This window comes from Bufo gargarizans, chromosome 3, assembly GCF_014858855.1.
Source record: "Bufo gargarizans isolate SCDJY-AF-19 chromosome 3, ASM1485885v1, whole genome shotgun sequence".
Taxonomy (NCBI): Eukaryota; Metazoa; Chordata; class Amphibia; order Anura; family Bufonidae; genus Bufo; species Bufo gargarizans.
Genome location: NC_058082.1, coordinates 198,323,291 through 198,340,417, shown reverse-complemented (window position 1 = coordinate 198,340,417; position 17,127 = coordinate 198,323,291). Strand labels below are relative to the sequence as shown.

The 17,127-nt window shown below is 45.1% G+C and overlaps 1 protein-coding gene across 3 annotated transcripts in view; it reads right to left on the bottom strand.

Annotated features, from left to right (window-relative positions):
- The window catches only part of PPP2R3B (protein phosphatase 2 regulatory subunit B''beta), an 80,693-nt gene that overhangs the window by 3,928 nt on the left and 59,638 nt on the right, over positions 1-17,127 (bottom strand). For all 3 annotated transcript variants that reach the window (XM_044287142.1, XM_044287141.1, XM_044287143.1), the window contains 7 exons: positions 12,926-13,111; positions 11,085-11,188; positions 8,839-8,941; positions 5,052-5,126; positions 2,592-2,678; positions 537-690; positions 254-302 (listed from right to left, as the gene is read on the bottom strand). In XM_044287142.1, the coding sequence (XP_044143077.1) occupies positions 254-302; positions 537-690; positions 2,592-2,678; positions 5,052-5,126; positions 8,839-8,941; positions 11,085-11,188; positions 12,926-13,111 (758 nt within the window). The remainder of the gene's footprint in view (positions 1-253; positions 303-536; positions 691-2,591; positions 2,679-5,051; positions 5,127-8,838; positions 8,942-11,084; positions 11,189-12,925; positions 13,112-17,127) is intronic.

Genomic DNA, 17,127 nt, shown 5'->3' with positions numbered 1-17,127 from the left:
GTCCTGCAAATGCAAAAAATAAGTCCTCACATGGGTACGTGAATGGAAAAGTAAAAACATTATGGATCGTTGAAGGTGGTGGATGAAAAAACAAAAAATACAAAAAACTAAAGGAGTTAGAAATCAATTATGTGAACTTTGAACATTGCTGGCGCTTACACCATTTCAACCAATATATTAAAGCAGGCACAAAGATATGTAAAAGCCACAGTAAAGTGTACAGTAGAGATGAGGAACGGAATAATATACTGACCGTGTTACTGCTCCAGAGAAGATTCTTTCAATAATTCTACTTGATATTGCTGTGGTTAAAATAAAAACAAACAAATTAGTACAACAGCATTGCTTTATAACAAACCCTGCAAATGGCACACGTGTCCCAATCCACTGTACACAACACACCTAATATTATGAAGGTTTTTGGGAGATCTTACACAGGACTCGTCCCCTTTTCTATACACACACAGTACCAGGAGCGAGAAAGAATAGAGCTAGTCCAGTGTAAAATAGAAGAAAAAAGGAAAAGATTACTTTACCATGGTCGTTGTGTTTAGACAGGTCCTGCTCATCAACGTACAAGTCATGGTCAACATCCAGCTCCCAGAACTTGCAGTAGATGACATAAAAATGCTCATATGAAAAATAGTCAGTTGACTGATTGATGTCTTCCTCTTCCAGAAGTGCCACATGCTGAAAAGATAAGGAGCGAATGACAATTAATGGATGGAAAAAGAGTCAGGCTACTTTCACACTAGCGTTCGATCGGATCCGTTCTGAACGGATCCGCTCATATTAATGCAGACGGAGGCTCCGTTCAGAACGGATCCGTCTGCATTATATTGGCAAAAAATGGCTAAGTGTGAAATTAGCCTGAGCGGATCCGTCCAGACTTTTACATTGAAAGTCAATGGGGGACAGATCAGTTTGAAGATTGAGCCATATTGTGGCATCTTCAAACGGATCCGTCCCCATTGACTTACATTGTAAGTCTGGACGCATCCGCACGCCTCCGCACGGCCAGGCGAACACCCGAACGCTGCAAGCAGCGTTCAGCTGTCCGCCTGCGGAGCGGAGGCTGAACGCCGCCAGACTGATGCAGTCTGAGCGGATGCTCATCCATTCAGACTGCATCAGGGCTGGACGGAAGCGTTCGGGTCCGCTCGTGAGCCCCTTCAAACGGAGCTCACGAGCGGACAGCCGAACGCTAGTGTGAAACTAGCCTTAGGCTAATGAGTGTTCTGGAACAGAAGTCATTCCTGATTTTATATCAGCCATCGGACTGTATAACAGCCCTTATACTTGGTCAAAGTCTTTGTTACTTTATAACTTAGGCTTCTTTCACATCTGAGTTTTTAATTCAAGTTTTGAGTTCCAGCAGTGGATCTCAAAACCTAAATTAAAAGGCTCCATTTTGGCTGGATGCAGTTGTGTTAAGTCAAAAAAAACAAAAACAAAAAACCACACACACAATGGATCAGGCACCATAGACTTAGACTAGTTTCACACTAGCGTTAATATTTTCCAGTATTGAGATCCGTCATAGCGTCTCAATACCCAAAAGAAAAAAACGCTTCTGTTTAGTCCCTATTCAATGTCAATGGGGCCAAAACTTAACGGAGTGCTCCAAAAAAATCCCAGCATCCCCACCGATCAGCCGTCCCATAGAAGTGAAAGGGGACGGCATAGTTGTAATTACACCTGTTCACTGCTGCGGTTGTGGCGACGACCAGGTTAACAGTAAAGAGAAGGCTGCGCTCGTACGAGCACCGCTTTCTCTTCAATAAGCTAACAGGTGGGAGCGCCAGGAGGCCATTCGTCCGCTGATCTGATCCTGAGGATAGGTCATTAATAGGAGAAAAAAAAAAAAAAGCAGGCAACCAAGTTCAAGGAATGTATGTCTGGTATTTTAGTTTAGCCCCAAGTGAAAGTCACTGAGCTGCAAAGCCAGACATAGCCATGCTCAAGAAGGAAAGCAAAAGGCAGACTGATTCCCATTCCCTGAAAACCCCTTTTTAGGATATTGACCAATTCCCGCCAATCAGCTGTTACCTTGTAGCTCTGGAACTACACAGCTCTGTCCATTGTGTAGTGGATAGAACTGGTAACTGCAGAACTTCTCCCGTTGAAGTGAATGGGAGCAGCACTGCAGTAACCACTCGGGGACAACCCCTATAGGAATACGGTGCTTTGTAGGAATAAGGCAATATGTACAAGTACTTCCCTCGAAGACAATTTACACACAAACACCTGATCAGGAACAATAGATCTGCGTCATATCACACATTAATCAAGCAGAATAAACCTGCATGTGTCCCCAAAGATACTTGGAAGTGCTTCTGGAAATAATGCTGTACTATAAGGGGAGGGCCACAGGGGGCATCACTTATCTGAACGATATTGCCAGAAAACAGCTATTTACAAGTAAAAACACGTGGCCACTTAATTGAAAACCACGGCCACATGCCGCAGCTGCTTTTGGTCACATCACAGTGGTGTCAGTGTTGCCCCATGTAGCCCTATCCAAGGACACACTGAGGATCATTCATATTAACCCCATACAAGCTGTACAGAGGTGATCATAGTATACTCACCTGCAGAAAGTTGCTTTTCCTGAGCTCCGCACATGTGATTCGACCAGTCCATGACCGGTTTACAATGTAGAATATCCTCTGAACTACCTAGGATCACATAAAAAGATTCTTCAGCACAGAATTGCTCCAATTGACTCCAAGAACATCTCTATAATTGCGGTCAAAAGCACTGAACCCCCGGATGGTAACCATGTAAATCCCCTTCCTACGAGAACAGATCCTGCATAGCTGTTCTCATAGCCGACTCAAATATGGAGGAAGCCATACAGAGCAGAAGTACCATTGGGTTTACAGTCCTCAATAACACCAGGCTATGAGGGTTCAGCCATATTCCCAACAGATCAGACTTGTTCTATACGCATCTGATTTGCTGCATATTACCTATTTTTATTTCTTTTTTATAACCAAGACTAATTTCACATTTGCGTTAGACATCTCCGACAGGGGAGCTACCCGACACCCGCTGGCATTTTCACTAAAATGGGGACTGGAGGAGATCTGGCTTGAACTAGCCAACGTGCTGCGAATCAGCCAGACAAAAACCGCTGCGAGACTGCCAGATCTAAAAATCGCTAACCAACGCGCAAATTAGCCGAACCAACACTTCCCCTCATCAAAGGGCAGGGCACTGGTTGGCTGAAGAAGATGCTTTTTATACAGGTCAGGGAGAGGGGTACTGACTCTTAGGCCCCTTTCACACGGGCGAGTTTTCCATGCGGGTGCGATCAGTGCGGCGAACGTATGGCACCCGCACTAAATCCTGACCCATTCATTTCTATGGGGCTGTGCACATGAGCGATGTTTTTAACGCATCACTTGTGCGTTCAGTTGAAATCGCAGCATGCTCTATATTGTCCGATTTTGACGTGACGCAGGCCCCATAGAAGTGAATGGGGTGTGTGAAAATCGGATGGCATCCGCAAGCAAGTACGGATGCCGTGCGATTTGCACGCATGGTTGCTAGGAGACCATCGGGATGGAGACCCGATCATTATTATTTTCCCTTATAACATGGTTATAAGGGAAAATAATAGCATTCTGAATACAGAATGCATAGTAAAACAGCGCTAGAGGGGTTAAAAAATAAATAAATAATTTAACTCCCCTTAGTCCACTTGCTCACGAAGCCCGGCATCTCCTTGTGTCTCCGCTGCTGATGAACAGGACCTGGGGTGAGCTGCTCCATTAAATACAGGTTAAGGACCTTCGATGACGTCACTCCGGTCATCACATGGTACGTCACATGATCTTTTACCATGGTGATTCACCATGGTAAAAGACCATGTGATGACCGGAGTGACGTCATCGAAGGTCCTTAACCTGTATTTAATGGAGCAGCTCACCCCAGGTCCTGTTCATCAGCAGCGGAGACACAAGGAGATGCCGGGCTTCGTGAGCAAGTGGACTAAGGGGAGTTAAATTATTTATTTATTTTTTAACCCCTCTAGCGCTGTTTTACTATGCATTCCGTATTCAGAATGCTATTATTTTCCCTTATAACCATGTTATAAGGGAAAATAATACAATCTTCAGAACATCAATCCCAAGCCCGAACTTCTGTGAAGAAGTTCGGGTTTGGGTACCAAACATGCGCGATTTTTCTCACGCGAGTGCAACGCATGACAATGTTTTGCACTTGCGCAGAAAAAAAATCGCGCATTTTCCCGCAACGCACCCGGCTCTTATCCGGGCAAAAAAACTCACGCCCGTGTGAAAGAGGCCTTAGGCTGGTTTCACACGGGCGTTGCAGATTGGGGCCGGATGCGTTCAGGGTGCGTTCAGTGAAACTCAGTTTTTTCCGCGCGGGTGCAATGCATTTTGATGCGTTTTTCATGCGCGTGATAAAAAACAGAATGTTTACAAACATCATCTCTTAGCAACCATCAGTGAAAAACGCATCGCACCCGCACTTGCTTGCGGATGCAATGCGTTATTCACGCAGCCCCATTCACTTCTATGGGGGCAGGGCAGCGTGAAAAACGCAGAATATAGAACATGCTGCGATTTTCACGCAACGCAGAACTGATGCGTGAAAAACAATGCTCATGTGCACAGCCCCATTGAAATGAATAGGTCAGGATTCAGTGCGGGTGCAATGCGTTCACGTCACGCATTGCACCCTCGCAGAAATCACGCTCGTGTGAAAGGGACCTTAATAAAGAAACTCAGTGGTGTAGGAAAACTTACACGTAACGCTCGATGGGAAAAAATACACAAACTGGTTGACATTAATAAATTTACATGCTCTTTTCCCCATTGAAAATGTGTCTCTTCAATGACAGAATCTCTTGAACTAACAAAAGAAAGGGTTTGCCGAGTCAAAGAAAGTCATTGGGAAAGAATCATTTTGAGTGGATGACCACACTGCCAAGGGTGTTTCCGCTGAGAAAACCTGTTTATGGCTTTGAAACTAGACTCTTCCTCTGTTGTAGTACTAGTACTCATGGAAAAGCTACTTACTGTGGTAATGTACCGGGAATGAAATTCTGAGGCTTCTCGCAAAAACGTTAAGTGAGGATGAGTGTTCACCACATCCTGCAGGAAAGAGGTGAAACATAACATTAACAAACAAGAAAGCCATACTTATCTCCTCTACCGAGTGCTGGCCAGCCTAACAAGGTTTTACAGGAGTACAATATTGACCGGTGGGGGTCAGACTCTGAAGAAGTCACAGTGCTCCGGCCTCCTCACAACATACCAAGCACAGTGCCGTACATTGTAATGTGGCTGTGCTTGGTATGGGAGCCCAAGCCCCCTCACTTGAATGGGACTGAGCTACACATATGTAGGTCATGGGACTGATAAACGTGACATCACTGGCCTAGGAAGAGGTAGCAGAACCACAGTCTCTTAAAACAGTCGATTGGTGGGAATGGCGGAGTCAGACCTCTGCCGATCTGATATGATCTATATACTGAGGACAGGTAATTAATAATGCCATATTAGAGATAGAGATATATATATATATATATATATATATATATATATATATAAAAAATAGAAGAGATAGAGATATAGAGATAGAGATTATATATATATATATATATATATATATATATATATATATATATATATATATATATATATATATATATATATCTATATCTATATCTATATATATCTATATCTCTATATATCTATCTTATAATAATAAAGTCCCCACCTATATCGAGAACGGAGCGATCCCCGCTCCGGCTGGAGGAACCCAGGTTTTCCAGGGTCCGTCCGTGCACCAAGCGCTTATCCCGCCTCTCCCATGGCCTATGCGCTGATTCATTTCTATGAGGCCAACGGAAATAGCCAACCCAGGGCTCGGCTATTTTTGGTGGCCCCATAGAAATAAATGGAGGGCGGCTGCGCATGCGCAGTGCGCCCTCCTTTTACTTTCAGGGCTCCATTCTCGAGCGGTGGGACCCGCACCTATCAGACAATGGGGGCATATTCTAGTGATATGCCCCCATTGTCTGAGATGGGAAAACCCCTTTAAAGAGGACTCACCCCTTAATAAAATCTGTTTGCAAAGTGCCTCACATTTTACGTAGTTTGAAATACTTGACATAAGGGATAAGTTGTCATCATGTGACAACCCCTTTCAAGGCCGTCAGAAGGTAGGTCCTATATTTGTAGGACATCTGCTCTATTTAGTTCTCAATAGAGATTCATTATATCCAGGGACAGCAATACTCTTATACATCAATCAGCCATCATGTTAAAACCACTAATATCATATAGATCTCCTTCACAGTGCCAAACCAGATCTGACCCATCGAGACAAGGACTCTACAAGACCTCTGAAGGTGTCCTGTGAAATCTGGCACCAAGACATTATTAACAGATCCTTTAAAGACGTATTCCAGTTATGTTGTGTTATCCCCCTACCCAAAGGATAGGGGATAACTATTAGATTGCTGGGGTCCTACTGCTGGGACCCCCCACAGATCACGAGAACTGGGCACATGTAGAGCGTGGAACACCCTGAAATGAACAGTGTTGTGGTCTGCAACAATATCAGGAGACTCCACTTGGTGCAATTGTTTTAGGTGGAGACTCCTTTAGCGATCTTTGCACACAGGTAAAGCAAGTAGGGGTAGGCAACAATGTGACATCTATATAGACTCAACTGCCTATAAAAGGCATCGTTACCTAATAGTGTACAATGTATGCCTAGTGCATGTTTTCAACCTGATCTGATTTTTGGTCAATTGCATTTAGTATCCATACATATGATTTAATAGGTTAGTAGTTTGATCAGACTAAGGCTACTTTCACACTAGCGTTCGGGGCTCAGCTTGTGAGTTCCGTTTAAAGGCTCTCACAAGCGGCCCCGAACGCATCCGTCCAGCCCTAATACATTCTGAGTGTACGCGGATCCGCTCAGAATGCATCAGTCTGGCAGCGTTCAGCCTCCGCTCAGCAGGCGGACAGCGTTCGGGTGTCCGCCTGGCCGTGCGGAGGCAAACCGATCCGTCCAGACTTACAATGTAAGTCAATGGGGACGGATCCGTTTGAATATGACACACTATGGCTCACTGACTTTCAATGTAAAGTCTGGACGGATCCGTCTGAAGCTACTTTGACACTTAGAATTATTTTACAATATAATGCAGACGGATCCGTTCTGAACGGATCCACCATCTGCATTATATGAGCGGATCCGTCTCAGACGGATCCGCTCTGAACGCAAGTGTGAAAGTAGCCTAATATTGTACATCTTGTGCTGTGGTCATTTTTCTATCAGGCTATGCTGCCTATATGCGTGTAGTTTTTGGCGACGTTGGCTTTATCATTGGCATATCTCATTTTTCATGTGCATTTGATAAGGACACTATTTTGACACTAAACTGTTGATTGGCTCTCACCTTATAAGTTCACATTGAGTGCAACGCATTTCATTAACATACATGAATATAAATATACTCACTCTTATGGACTTTCTGTACACAAAAGGTTTATAAATACAAATGGTGTTTTTTTGCCCGATTACATTTTTTTTGGTCTGCAAGAATGTTTACATAGGTGGTGCCTCTAAGAGTAACATTTACATGAATGCCAGGACCCAAGGCTTCCCAGCAAAACATTGTCCAAAGTATCAGCTTGCCTTCCTCCCATCAGATGTCATCTCTTCCTAAAACACAAACAACCTTCGACATGATGTAAAAGAAAATGTGATTCAACAGACCAAGGCAGCTCCTCCCACTGCTCCATTGTAGGCACTTTTGGTGGTGGACAGGGGTCAGCATAGGCTATCAAAAGGCAGCAGTTTGTGCTACAGAAGCTCTTCTGTGGGATTGGACTATAGAGGCTAGCCTTCGTTCCCTATGTGCATCTATGGTCTTGGACGCACACGACCCTATTGCTCCTTCCTTGGATGACTGTTGTAAGTACTAACCACTGTATACCAAAACAATCCCACAACATGATCTGACAGTCGTCTAGTAATCATGATTTGGCCCTTGTCAAAGTTGCTCAGATCATTACACTTGTCCATTTCTTGCTTTCAACAATTAACTTAACAAGGACCGACTGTTCACTAGCCGTCTAATATATTCCACACCTTGACAGATGTCATTGTTGTCATGTTCTTCAGTTCACCAGTCAGTGGGTTTAGGCTGGGCATCCACAGGGCAGCTGCTGCAACCTCAACTATTCACAGCCACCATGGGGCCATGAAGTTGAAGGCAACACCTTTGTTGACCTGCACACCTTACCTGTGGAACAAACAAACAGTTTCAGGAGTACTTACGCTTCCATCACGTTGCCAATTCCACAATCTCAGCTTTTTCAAGTGAGGACTGGCTGCAGACTCATCTTCCAAAGTCCCAACCGGCTGTGATCGTTTTGTCCTGTTCAGCTGCATGTACGTACAATATGAACAGGAAGAAACAGGCGCATATCTAGTCAGGACTCAACAGAAGAGCCAGCAGCCAGTTGACCGGTCACATCATGGCAGAGATTGTGAAACTTGTGGCATGGCGGAAGGGTAAGTACTGCTGAAACTTTCTGATATACAGAATTTAGGCAACACCTTGAGAACTCCTTCAATGTGAGGGCCAATTGGTGTAGACTGACCAGCTCACTAGGTTACCACTAGGTTATAAGTGACCAGTATAATAGATTAACCAGAAACACTGTATATGTGCTTCTGCTCATTTATCACCGTCCAGAAAACCTTAGCAGAACGTTGGCTAGTTCATGTCACATGTACAACATGCAAAAGGGTCCCTAAAGAGTAAAATGAAGTGCTTACTTGTAAAAAAGGTATTAAATCTTCCTGTTCCAGATACACACAGCCTGGCTTTGCTAATAGCTGTACAAACTTTGCAGCATCATCATGGCAAGTCTGTAAAACCCTGAAATACACAAAGAAGTGATTAGTCAGCAGAAGCCCTGAAAGTGGTAGTTAAACATTGATGGCCTATGTAAAGGTCATTGTGTGTATGGGTGGGGGGTGACCCCTGGCAATCGTCAAAACTAGGCACAGTTGCAGCACCTGGATATGATCCCCCTGATCACCCATCAATGTTTGCTCCTGGGAAAACCCCCTCAATTGATAACTGAGGTATATAATGTACTTAAAGTGACCCTCCGGTTCAAGAAAAAAGAAAATTCACACTAACTGGGAAAAAGAACATTAACCTGGTGTCCTCCTTTCCATCTTTTCAGCTGCAGATCCGTCGCATTACGGGGCTCCTCTTCTGTCTCATAAGATGGCCGCACCTCTTCTCAGACTACCCGATGTTAACTGTGCTGCCCTTAGACTGGCTAGTGCTGCTCATGTGAGCACTGCTGGACAGTCAAAGTCTCAGACTACTGATGCAGAATGTAATCAGGTAGTCTGAGAAGTGATGCGGCCATATTTGATGACAGACCAGGCATGCAGCTGAAAAGGAGGTCACCATGTAAGGGCTCTTTCACACCAGCGGATGCCGTGCGTGTAATCCGCTGCGTGAAAGACAGCCAAGCCCCGCTCCGGACAGCAGAGACACAGAGCATTGATAATGCTCCGTGCCTCTCTGTGAGCTTTGTACTACAAAATCACGGTGACAACTTTGTGATCTTTTTACTACAAAGTGAGATAAAGTTGTCACCGTGATTTTGTAGTAAAAAGATCATATAGCGGCACGGAGCATTATCAATCATGTTAAAGGGAACCCGTCATCAACTTCATGCTGCCCATACTAAACGGCAGAATAAAGTAGAGACAGGTGGGTTTATTTCAGCGGTCTGTCATTTAAACTTAAGTGGTTGCCGAGAACCAGCATCACAATCATTGCAGACTGGGCCTGGAAAAGAGTCACGGCCACCTGAGAAGAGTCCTGGTTATTCCTGAATTCCTGCTCTCCTGCCCACCTGCTGATGGCTGACAGTCTTCTACCTAGTTTTCTCCCTTTCTCTCTAGGAGAGTACTACCAATCAGCAGGTGGCAGGGAATGCAGGAGGTTATAATAACCATGACTCTTCTCAGGTAGATGTGACTCTTTTCCAAGCCTGGGCTGCAAGGATTATGATGCTGGTTCTCGGCAACCACTTACTTTTAGCTCATGAGTTACACACCGCTGAAATCAGCATTTCTGTCACTAATGTATGCTGCCCTCAGTGAGGTCAGCATAAAGTTGATGACAGGTTCCCTGCTCTGTGTCTCTGCTGTCCAGAGCGCGGCTTGGCTCTCTTTCACGCAGTGGACTACCCGCACGGCATCCTCTTGTGTGAAAGAGCCCCAAGTGTTCTGTTTGTTCTCCAGTTAATGTGCATTATTTTTCTAGAACAGGAGGGTTGCTTTAAAAGGTAAGAGCTTCCTAAAGGGTGTTAAAGATTTAGAGCTCCTTTCATTAGCAGAGCACTTGTTCTACCTGAAGATGTCTGGGATGGCTTCTCGTAGCATGCTTGTTTCCTTGCCGATATTGCAGGGATCATGCCTGAATATATTCATTATAATGTGTGTACACTTTGTTCTGCGTCACAGGCATTTTATATTTATTATCCATTGATCCATCCAGAATTTCTTGTTAAAATTGGCTTTATGATCAATTGAGTAAAAAATTAAATAAAAACACAGATTGAAAAAGTCCTGAGTAAATTAACACGATGGAAGTGGAAGTCCTGAAAACAAGGTCACTATATGGGCTTCTCTTAGCTAAGTAACAGTTTAGGCCAGGATCACACATGGATTGGATCCAATAAGGAAGATAGATAAAAGGATTCCTTTAAACCCGCTTGACTGTTTAATTTGATTCCATAATAGGGAACCGATAGATGGAGACCTCAGACTTGCTCCCTCAGATCCCACATGAATGTAAAGCATTGCTTCTAGAGGAGAAACTTTACATCTGGCCCGGCTTAGAGGACTATATGAAGGTAAAAGGAACTACAGTGGACTCCTTGTGCTACTGTACAGCCTCCTGCACATAATCAGCATCTTTAGGCCTAAGGGAGACAAGATCTTCAGTTTCCTAGTTTGTCTATTACGTGCAAACTGTGAAAAGTCATACTTACTTTCTCCACATGGCCACAAACTTGTGAACAGACACGTATTTGGTCCTGTCCCCACCAGCTGCATAAAACAATGGTGCTTTCCAGTAAAGCGGGCATTCACAAGCCTTAGGATACAAAATATATATATATATATGCATGTTGTAAGAGGTATTCCCATAGGCAATAAAACTCTGCACCAACAATGTACATTCATAGCTGGGACTAGAACGCTGCATGTGAACTCTGGTGAGTGGGGATATCAAGGCACGCACCAGTAAAAATCCCTCGTCTTTAAATGGGATTTAAGCAGGAACGTGAATGAAGGCATTGGCCATTTGACTAGTACAACTCAGCAAGTTCTACACTGTAAACCTCCAGGCTGAGACAAACATTAGCAGATGGCCATATATAGCCTGGTGGAAATGTGTAATACAAGGTAATGACAGAAGACAGGCCAGAGCGAGCTCCGAGATTCTCCGATTAATCACATGGGCAGCCTTAGTGTCCCAATAGGGAATTCTGGCACACACAGCAACAATGTTAAACAATCTGCATGAAGATACAAACAAAGGGATCTCCAACACTAGAGGTCCAGCTGAAAAACAGCGCCGCGCAGGAAAGTAAAATGTACAAGAAAACATGGGTTAGTATGAAAGCGGTCTCAACAACGCCTGTACAGGCCATTTTACTCTCTAAAAGAAGTAGTGTCTACACACAAGACTTTTCCTGCTATTACACAGCACACTGCGAGGCCTCGTTCACATTTCCGTTTTTCCACCGACGTGTGCTGTCCGTATTTTCTGCGGACATAACACGTACCCATTGATTTAAAGGTGTCTGTTCACATTTCAATTATTTTTTTTTTACTGACTATGGGTCAGTAAAAAAATAAAATAAATCACAGGGACATGCACTGCTTTGATCCGTGAGGCGGACTAAGCACGCCCATTGAAGTCTATGGGTGCGTGAAAATCACTGACACACATCCGTGTTGTGTCTGTGTCATGTCCGTTTTTTACTGAAGACTGATTGGAGATTCTTTGGAAATCAACTTTTAGCTCAGCAACGTCAGTGAATTACGGATGACACACGGATGGTAAAACCAGACACATGGACATCGTACGCTTTTTTTCACAGACTTGACACTGACATGGAAATGTGAACGAGGCTTGAAGGTCTCGGGCAATACTGCTAGTGTCTAGAATATCCAATAGCAAAGCTCTATACAGTAAAGAGTTTTGTCATTTGTAAGGAAGCTGCCGATTGGTCGGTTTATGTCGGCTGTTGAAGGAGAAGCGCGTTCACACCTCAGCTATTTATTTCTGTTGTTCTGCTTCGTTAGAAGATGATAAAAGTGCCCGATAAATAAATGACCCGAACGGAGCGGACCAGACTATAGACTATAATGGAACCTGTTCAGGATCCCGTTTTTGCATTTTTTGTGGCGACAGGTCATCCTGAAGCTTTATTGTAATGCTATATTTGTGAGTATATCTGCATCCACAAGACGGCCACCCAAAACAGCCAAAGGAAAGCGCTTCATATCACTGGAGGTATTAAGGCTAGGGCTACACGGAGACATGTGCTGCACAACTTCTTCTCGCAAAAAAATCACGCAAGATTTTTATAATAATAGTCAATGGTGTCGCACGGTGACATGCTGCGACACAACAATCGCGAAAAATCCATCCAAGTTGGATTTTTGGGCGACTGCAACATCATAGACTATCATTACAACACATGTCGCAATGTAGTTGTACAACTTTTGTCGCCGTGTAGCCCTAGCCTAAATCATTCACCCATGAACAAAACGTGCTCCTACAGGTAATAGACTGCCAATCATGGAACAGTAATGGGAATACCTTAGCTATTTTGTCCATGTCTTCAAGGCTAGTTCGCTCGTTTGGAAGAGTAGAAAAAGTCTTCTCAATCTTTGAAATAATACTATCCACATTAGTATTGGCTTTGGGACACCCTTTAGGAAAATAGAATTTTGGAATGTGCTGGCTTATGGTAGGAGTCCTTGGTTCTTCCCTCTTTGGCTGTACCTAATAAAGAAATATATATATCAGAGCCAGAAATTGAATTGCTTTTGCCTGAAATAATATTTTAGTCATTTATATCAGTAATTTTGTGCTGACAATTAACAATAGACATTAGCACAATCATAAAAAATAAAAACCTTATTCCTACGGAGCTCAAGGCTAGGCACACGCTTAAGGCGTCACCTCACAAAAAAGATTGGGAGGCGTCATTTTGTATTTCAAGGAGTTAATGCATATCACATTAAATTAAATAAAATACAATGAAACCAAGATTTGCACAAATGCCTAAAACACAAGTGTGACCATATTTGGGAGGGCGCACTGCACCACCAATTATACTAATACTAAGGGGGGGGGGGGCACACTGGCCTCAATAACAGGCCTCAATAACAGGGCATGCGATCCGTGGCAATTAACCCCTCAGATGTGGCACCTGAGGGGTTAATTGCCGCGTATCACATGCCCTGTTATCGAGGCCGGGTCCCCAGTTTTAAATTCATTGGTGTCCAGTGCGGCCCCCCTCCCTTCCATGCATTAAATTCATTGGTGGCCAGTGCGGCCCCCCCTCCCTTCCATGCATTAAATTCATTGGTGGCCAGTGCGGCCCCCCCTCCCTTCCATGCATTAAATTCATTGGTGGCCAGTGCGGCCCCCCCTCCCTTGTATTAAATTCATTGGTGGCCAGTGCGCCCCCCCCCCCGATCATTGGTGGCAGTGGAGAGTTCCGATCGGAGAGTTTAATCGCTGGGGCTCCGATTGGTAACCATGGCAACCAGGACGCTACTGCAGTCCTGGCTGCCATGGTTACTTAGCAATTTTAGAAGCATGATACTTACCTGCGCTGCCTGTGACCGGCCAGGCGCTCCTCCTACTGGATTTAATACAGGGGAGGGGGGGGGGGGGAGGCCGCACTGGCCACCAATGAAGTTAAAACTGGGGAGGGGGGTCTGCCCCCTGCTGCCTGGCAGCACCTGATCTCTTACAGGGGGCTATTAAACGCACAATTAACTCCTCAGCTGTGGCACCTAAGGGGTTAATTGTGCTGATCACAGCCCCCTGTAAGAGATCGGGTGCTGGGAACGCCTCTGTGTTAAAATATACTGTCGGATCTGAGTTTTCACAAAGCTGTATGCAGACGGATCTGCGGATCAGTCTGTGCTAAAGTAGGATCACGGACGCGGATGGCAATCTTGTGTGCCTCCGTGTTTTTTAACGGACCCATTGACTTGAATGGGTCCGTGAACCGTTGTCAGTCAAAAAAAAATAGGACAGGTCATATTTGTTTTACGGACAGGAAACACGGATCACGCGGATTACAAACGGTGCATTTTCAGAGTTTTCAACGGACCCATTGAAAGTCAATGGGTCCGCAGAAAATCACGGAAAATGGAACAACGGACACAACGGTCGTGTGCATGAGGCCTTAGAAAAATGTATATATTTAACGGATTCTATATAAAAAAAAAAATCATGTCATATGTTTTGTCTAGTTTGCGTTTGTCTGTTTTATTAACTGATGGAAAACAACAGATGTAATTTTTTCCATCCGTTTAACACAGGGGTGCACAACCTTTTTTGGTCTGGGGGCCGCATTGTCACATCGCTCTATTTCAAGGGGCCGCAAATAAAAAAATAAAAAGTTGATCGGCGCTCATCTGCCTATTACACAAGCCAGTGCAAAGTGACTGGGGAGGAGTGATCGCTGCCACAGTCGTGCTGCAGATAATCGGACATCTTTCATCCCGATGCAAATAGGCCGACAAATGAGCAATTCCTTGTTTATCGACTGATCAGCTGCACGATTATACCAGCCAGATATAAGATATGAGCGCTCCTATGAACACTTGTTCCCAGTAATTGTCCCAAATATCGTGCTACAGCATAGCCCCTGAAACCGAAGAGTTATACTTACCTGCTCCCCGCCTCTCCGGTCCTTCGCACTGCCCCCGCTGTTTACACCTGGCAGTGCATGGACATGGTCATACACCACTCCAGCCAATGACTGGCTTCCGCGGTAATGTGGCCACAAACAGCATGTCACTTCTGAAGCCAGTCATTGACTGGAGCCGTGCGAGTGCCCATGGCCATGCACTGCCAGGTGTAAACAGCGCAGGTACCGGAAGATGGAGGCAGCGGGGGCAGCACAGAGGACCAGAGAGGAGTGGAGCAGGTAATTATGAATCTTCTATTTCAGAGGCCATGCTGCAGGAACTTGTAAAAATCATTTTTACCAGAAAAGTGGTGACATCATTTCCTTCCATCCTGCCTCCTATTCATAAATCAGCGCTTTCCTTTACTGCAGAGGCGGAGCTCACTGGTTATTACCATCTCCTGCCAATCCAGTTATAGGCGCCCTGCAGTAACCAGTAAGCACTTTACCTTACTAGCGGGGAAGGCGCTTATTGGTTAACGCTTGAATGACCATGCTTAGGCTACTTTCACACTAGCGTTCGGCTGTCCGCTCGTGAGCTCCGTTTGAAGGGGCTCACGAGCGGACCTGAACGCTTCCGTCCAGCCCTGATGCAGTCTGAATGGATGCGGATCCGCTCAGACTGCATCAGTCTGGCGGCGTTCAGCCTCCGCTCAGCAGGCGGACACCCGAACGCTGCTTGCAGCATTCGGGTGTCCGCCTGGCCGTGCGGATCCGTCCAGACTTACAATGTAAGTCAATGGGGACGGATCCGTTTGAAGATGACACACTATGGCTCAATCTTCAAGCGGATCCGTCCCCCATTGACTTTCAATGTAAAAGTCTGGACGGATCCGCTCAGGCTAATTTCACACTTATCTTTTTTTTGCTAATATAATGCAGACGGATCCGTTCTGAACGGAGCCTCCGTCTGCATTATTATGATCGGATCCGTTCAGAACGGATCCGATCGAACGCTAGTGTGAAAGTAGCCTTAAAAAGGCTTTAATGACCAGACACTTTTTTGTGATTTAGCATGCGTGGTGGTTCAAACGGTTGTAACCATCTTAATTGTTGGACTACTAAAATAATTTTTGCAACAATTTTTATTATTTCGGGGAAACTGTACAAGACATTTTTAAAAAGTTTTTTTTTTTTTATAAACTATAGCTCCTTGTTCTTTTAATATGCAAACTGACACCAAAATAAATTATTATAATTAGTTTCTTATTTTGTGTAGGCCGTTTTGTTATATAATATGTATAGTTCCAAGTGAATGGGGCGGTAATGGTGACAGTTTTGGTTGGTGTGGGCATTTTTTCTTTCATCTTTTAACTTACCGTATTTTTCACCCTATAAGACGCACCTAGGTTTTTGAGGAGGAAAATAAGAAAAAAATATTTTTAAACCAAAAAGTGTGCTTTTGGTGGGTTTTGAAATAATGGTGGTCTGTGCATGACACTACTATGGGGGGGATCCGTGGATGGCACTGTTATGGGAGGGGGGGGGGATCTGTGGATGGCACTGTTATGGGAGGGGGGGGGAATCTGTGGATGGCACTGTTATGGGAGGGGGGGGGGGAATCTGTGGATGGCACTGTTATGGGAGGGGGGGGGGGGGAATCTGTGGATGGCACTGTTATGGGAGGGGGGGGGGGGATCTGTGGATGGCACTGTTATGGGAGGGGGGGGGGAATCTGTGGATGGCACTGTTATGGGAGGGGGGAGGGGATCTGTGGATGGCACTGTTATGGGAGGGGGGGGGAATCTGTGGATGGCACTGTTATGGGAGGGGGGGGGGGGAATCTGTGGATGGCACTGTTATGGGAGGGGGGGGGGGAATCTGTGGATGGCACTGTTATGGGAGGGGGGGGGAATCTGTGGATGGCACTGTTATGGGAGGGGGGGGGAATCTGTGGATGGCACTGTTATGGGAGGGGGGGAATCTGTGGATGGCACTGTTATGGGAGGGGGGGGAATTGTGGATGGCACTGTTATGGGAGGGGGGGGAATCTGTGGATGGCACTGTTATGGGAGGGGGGGGAATCTGTGGATGGCACTGTTATGGGAGGGGGGGAATCTGTGGATGGCACTGTTATGGGAGGGGGGGG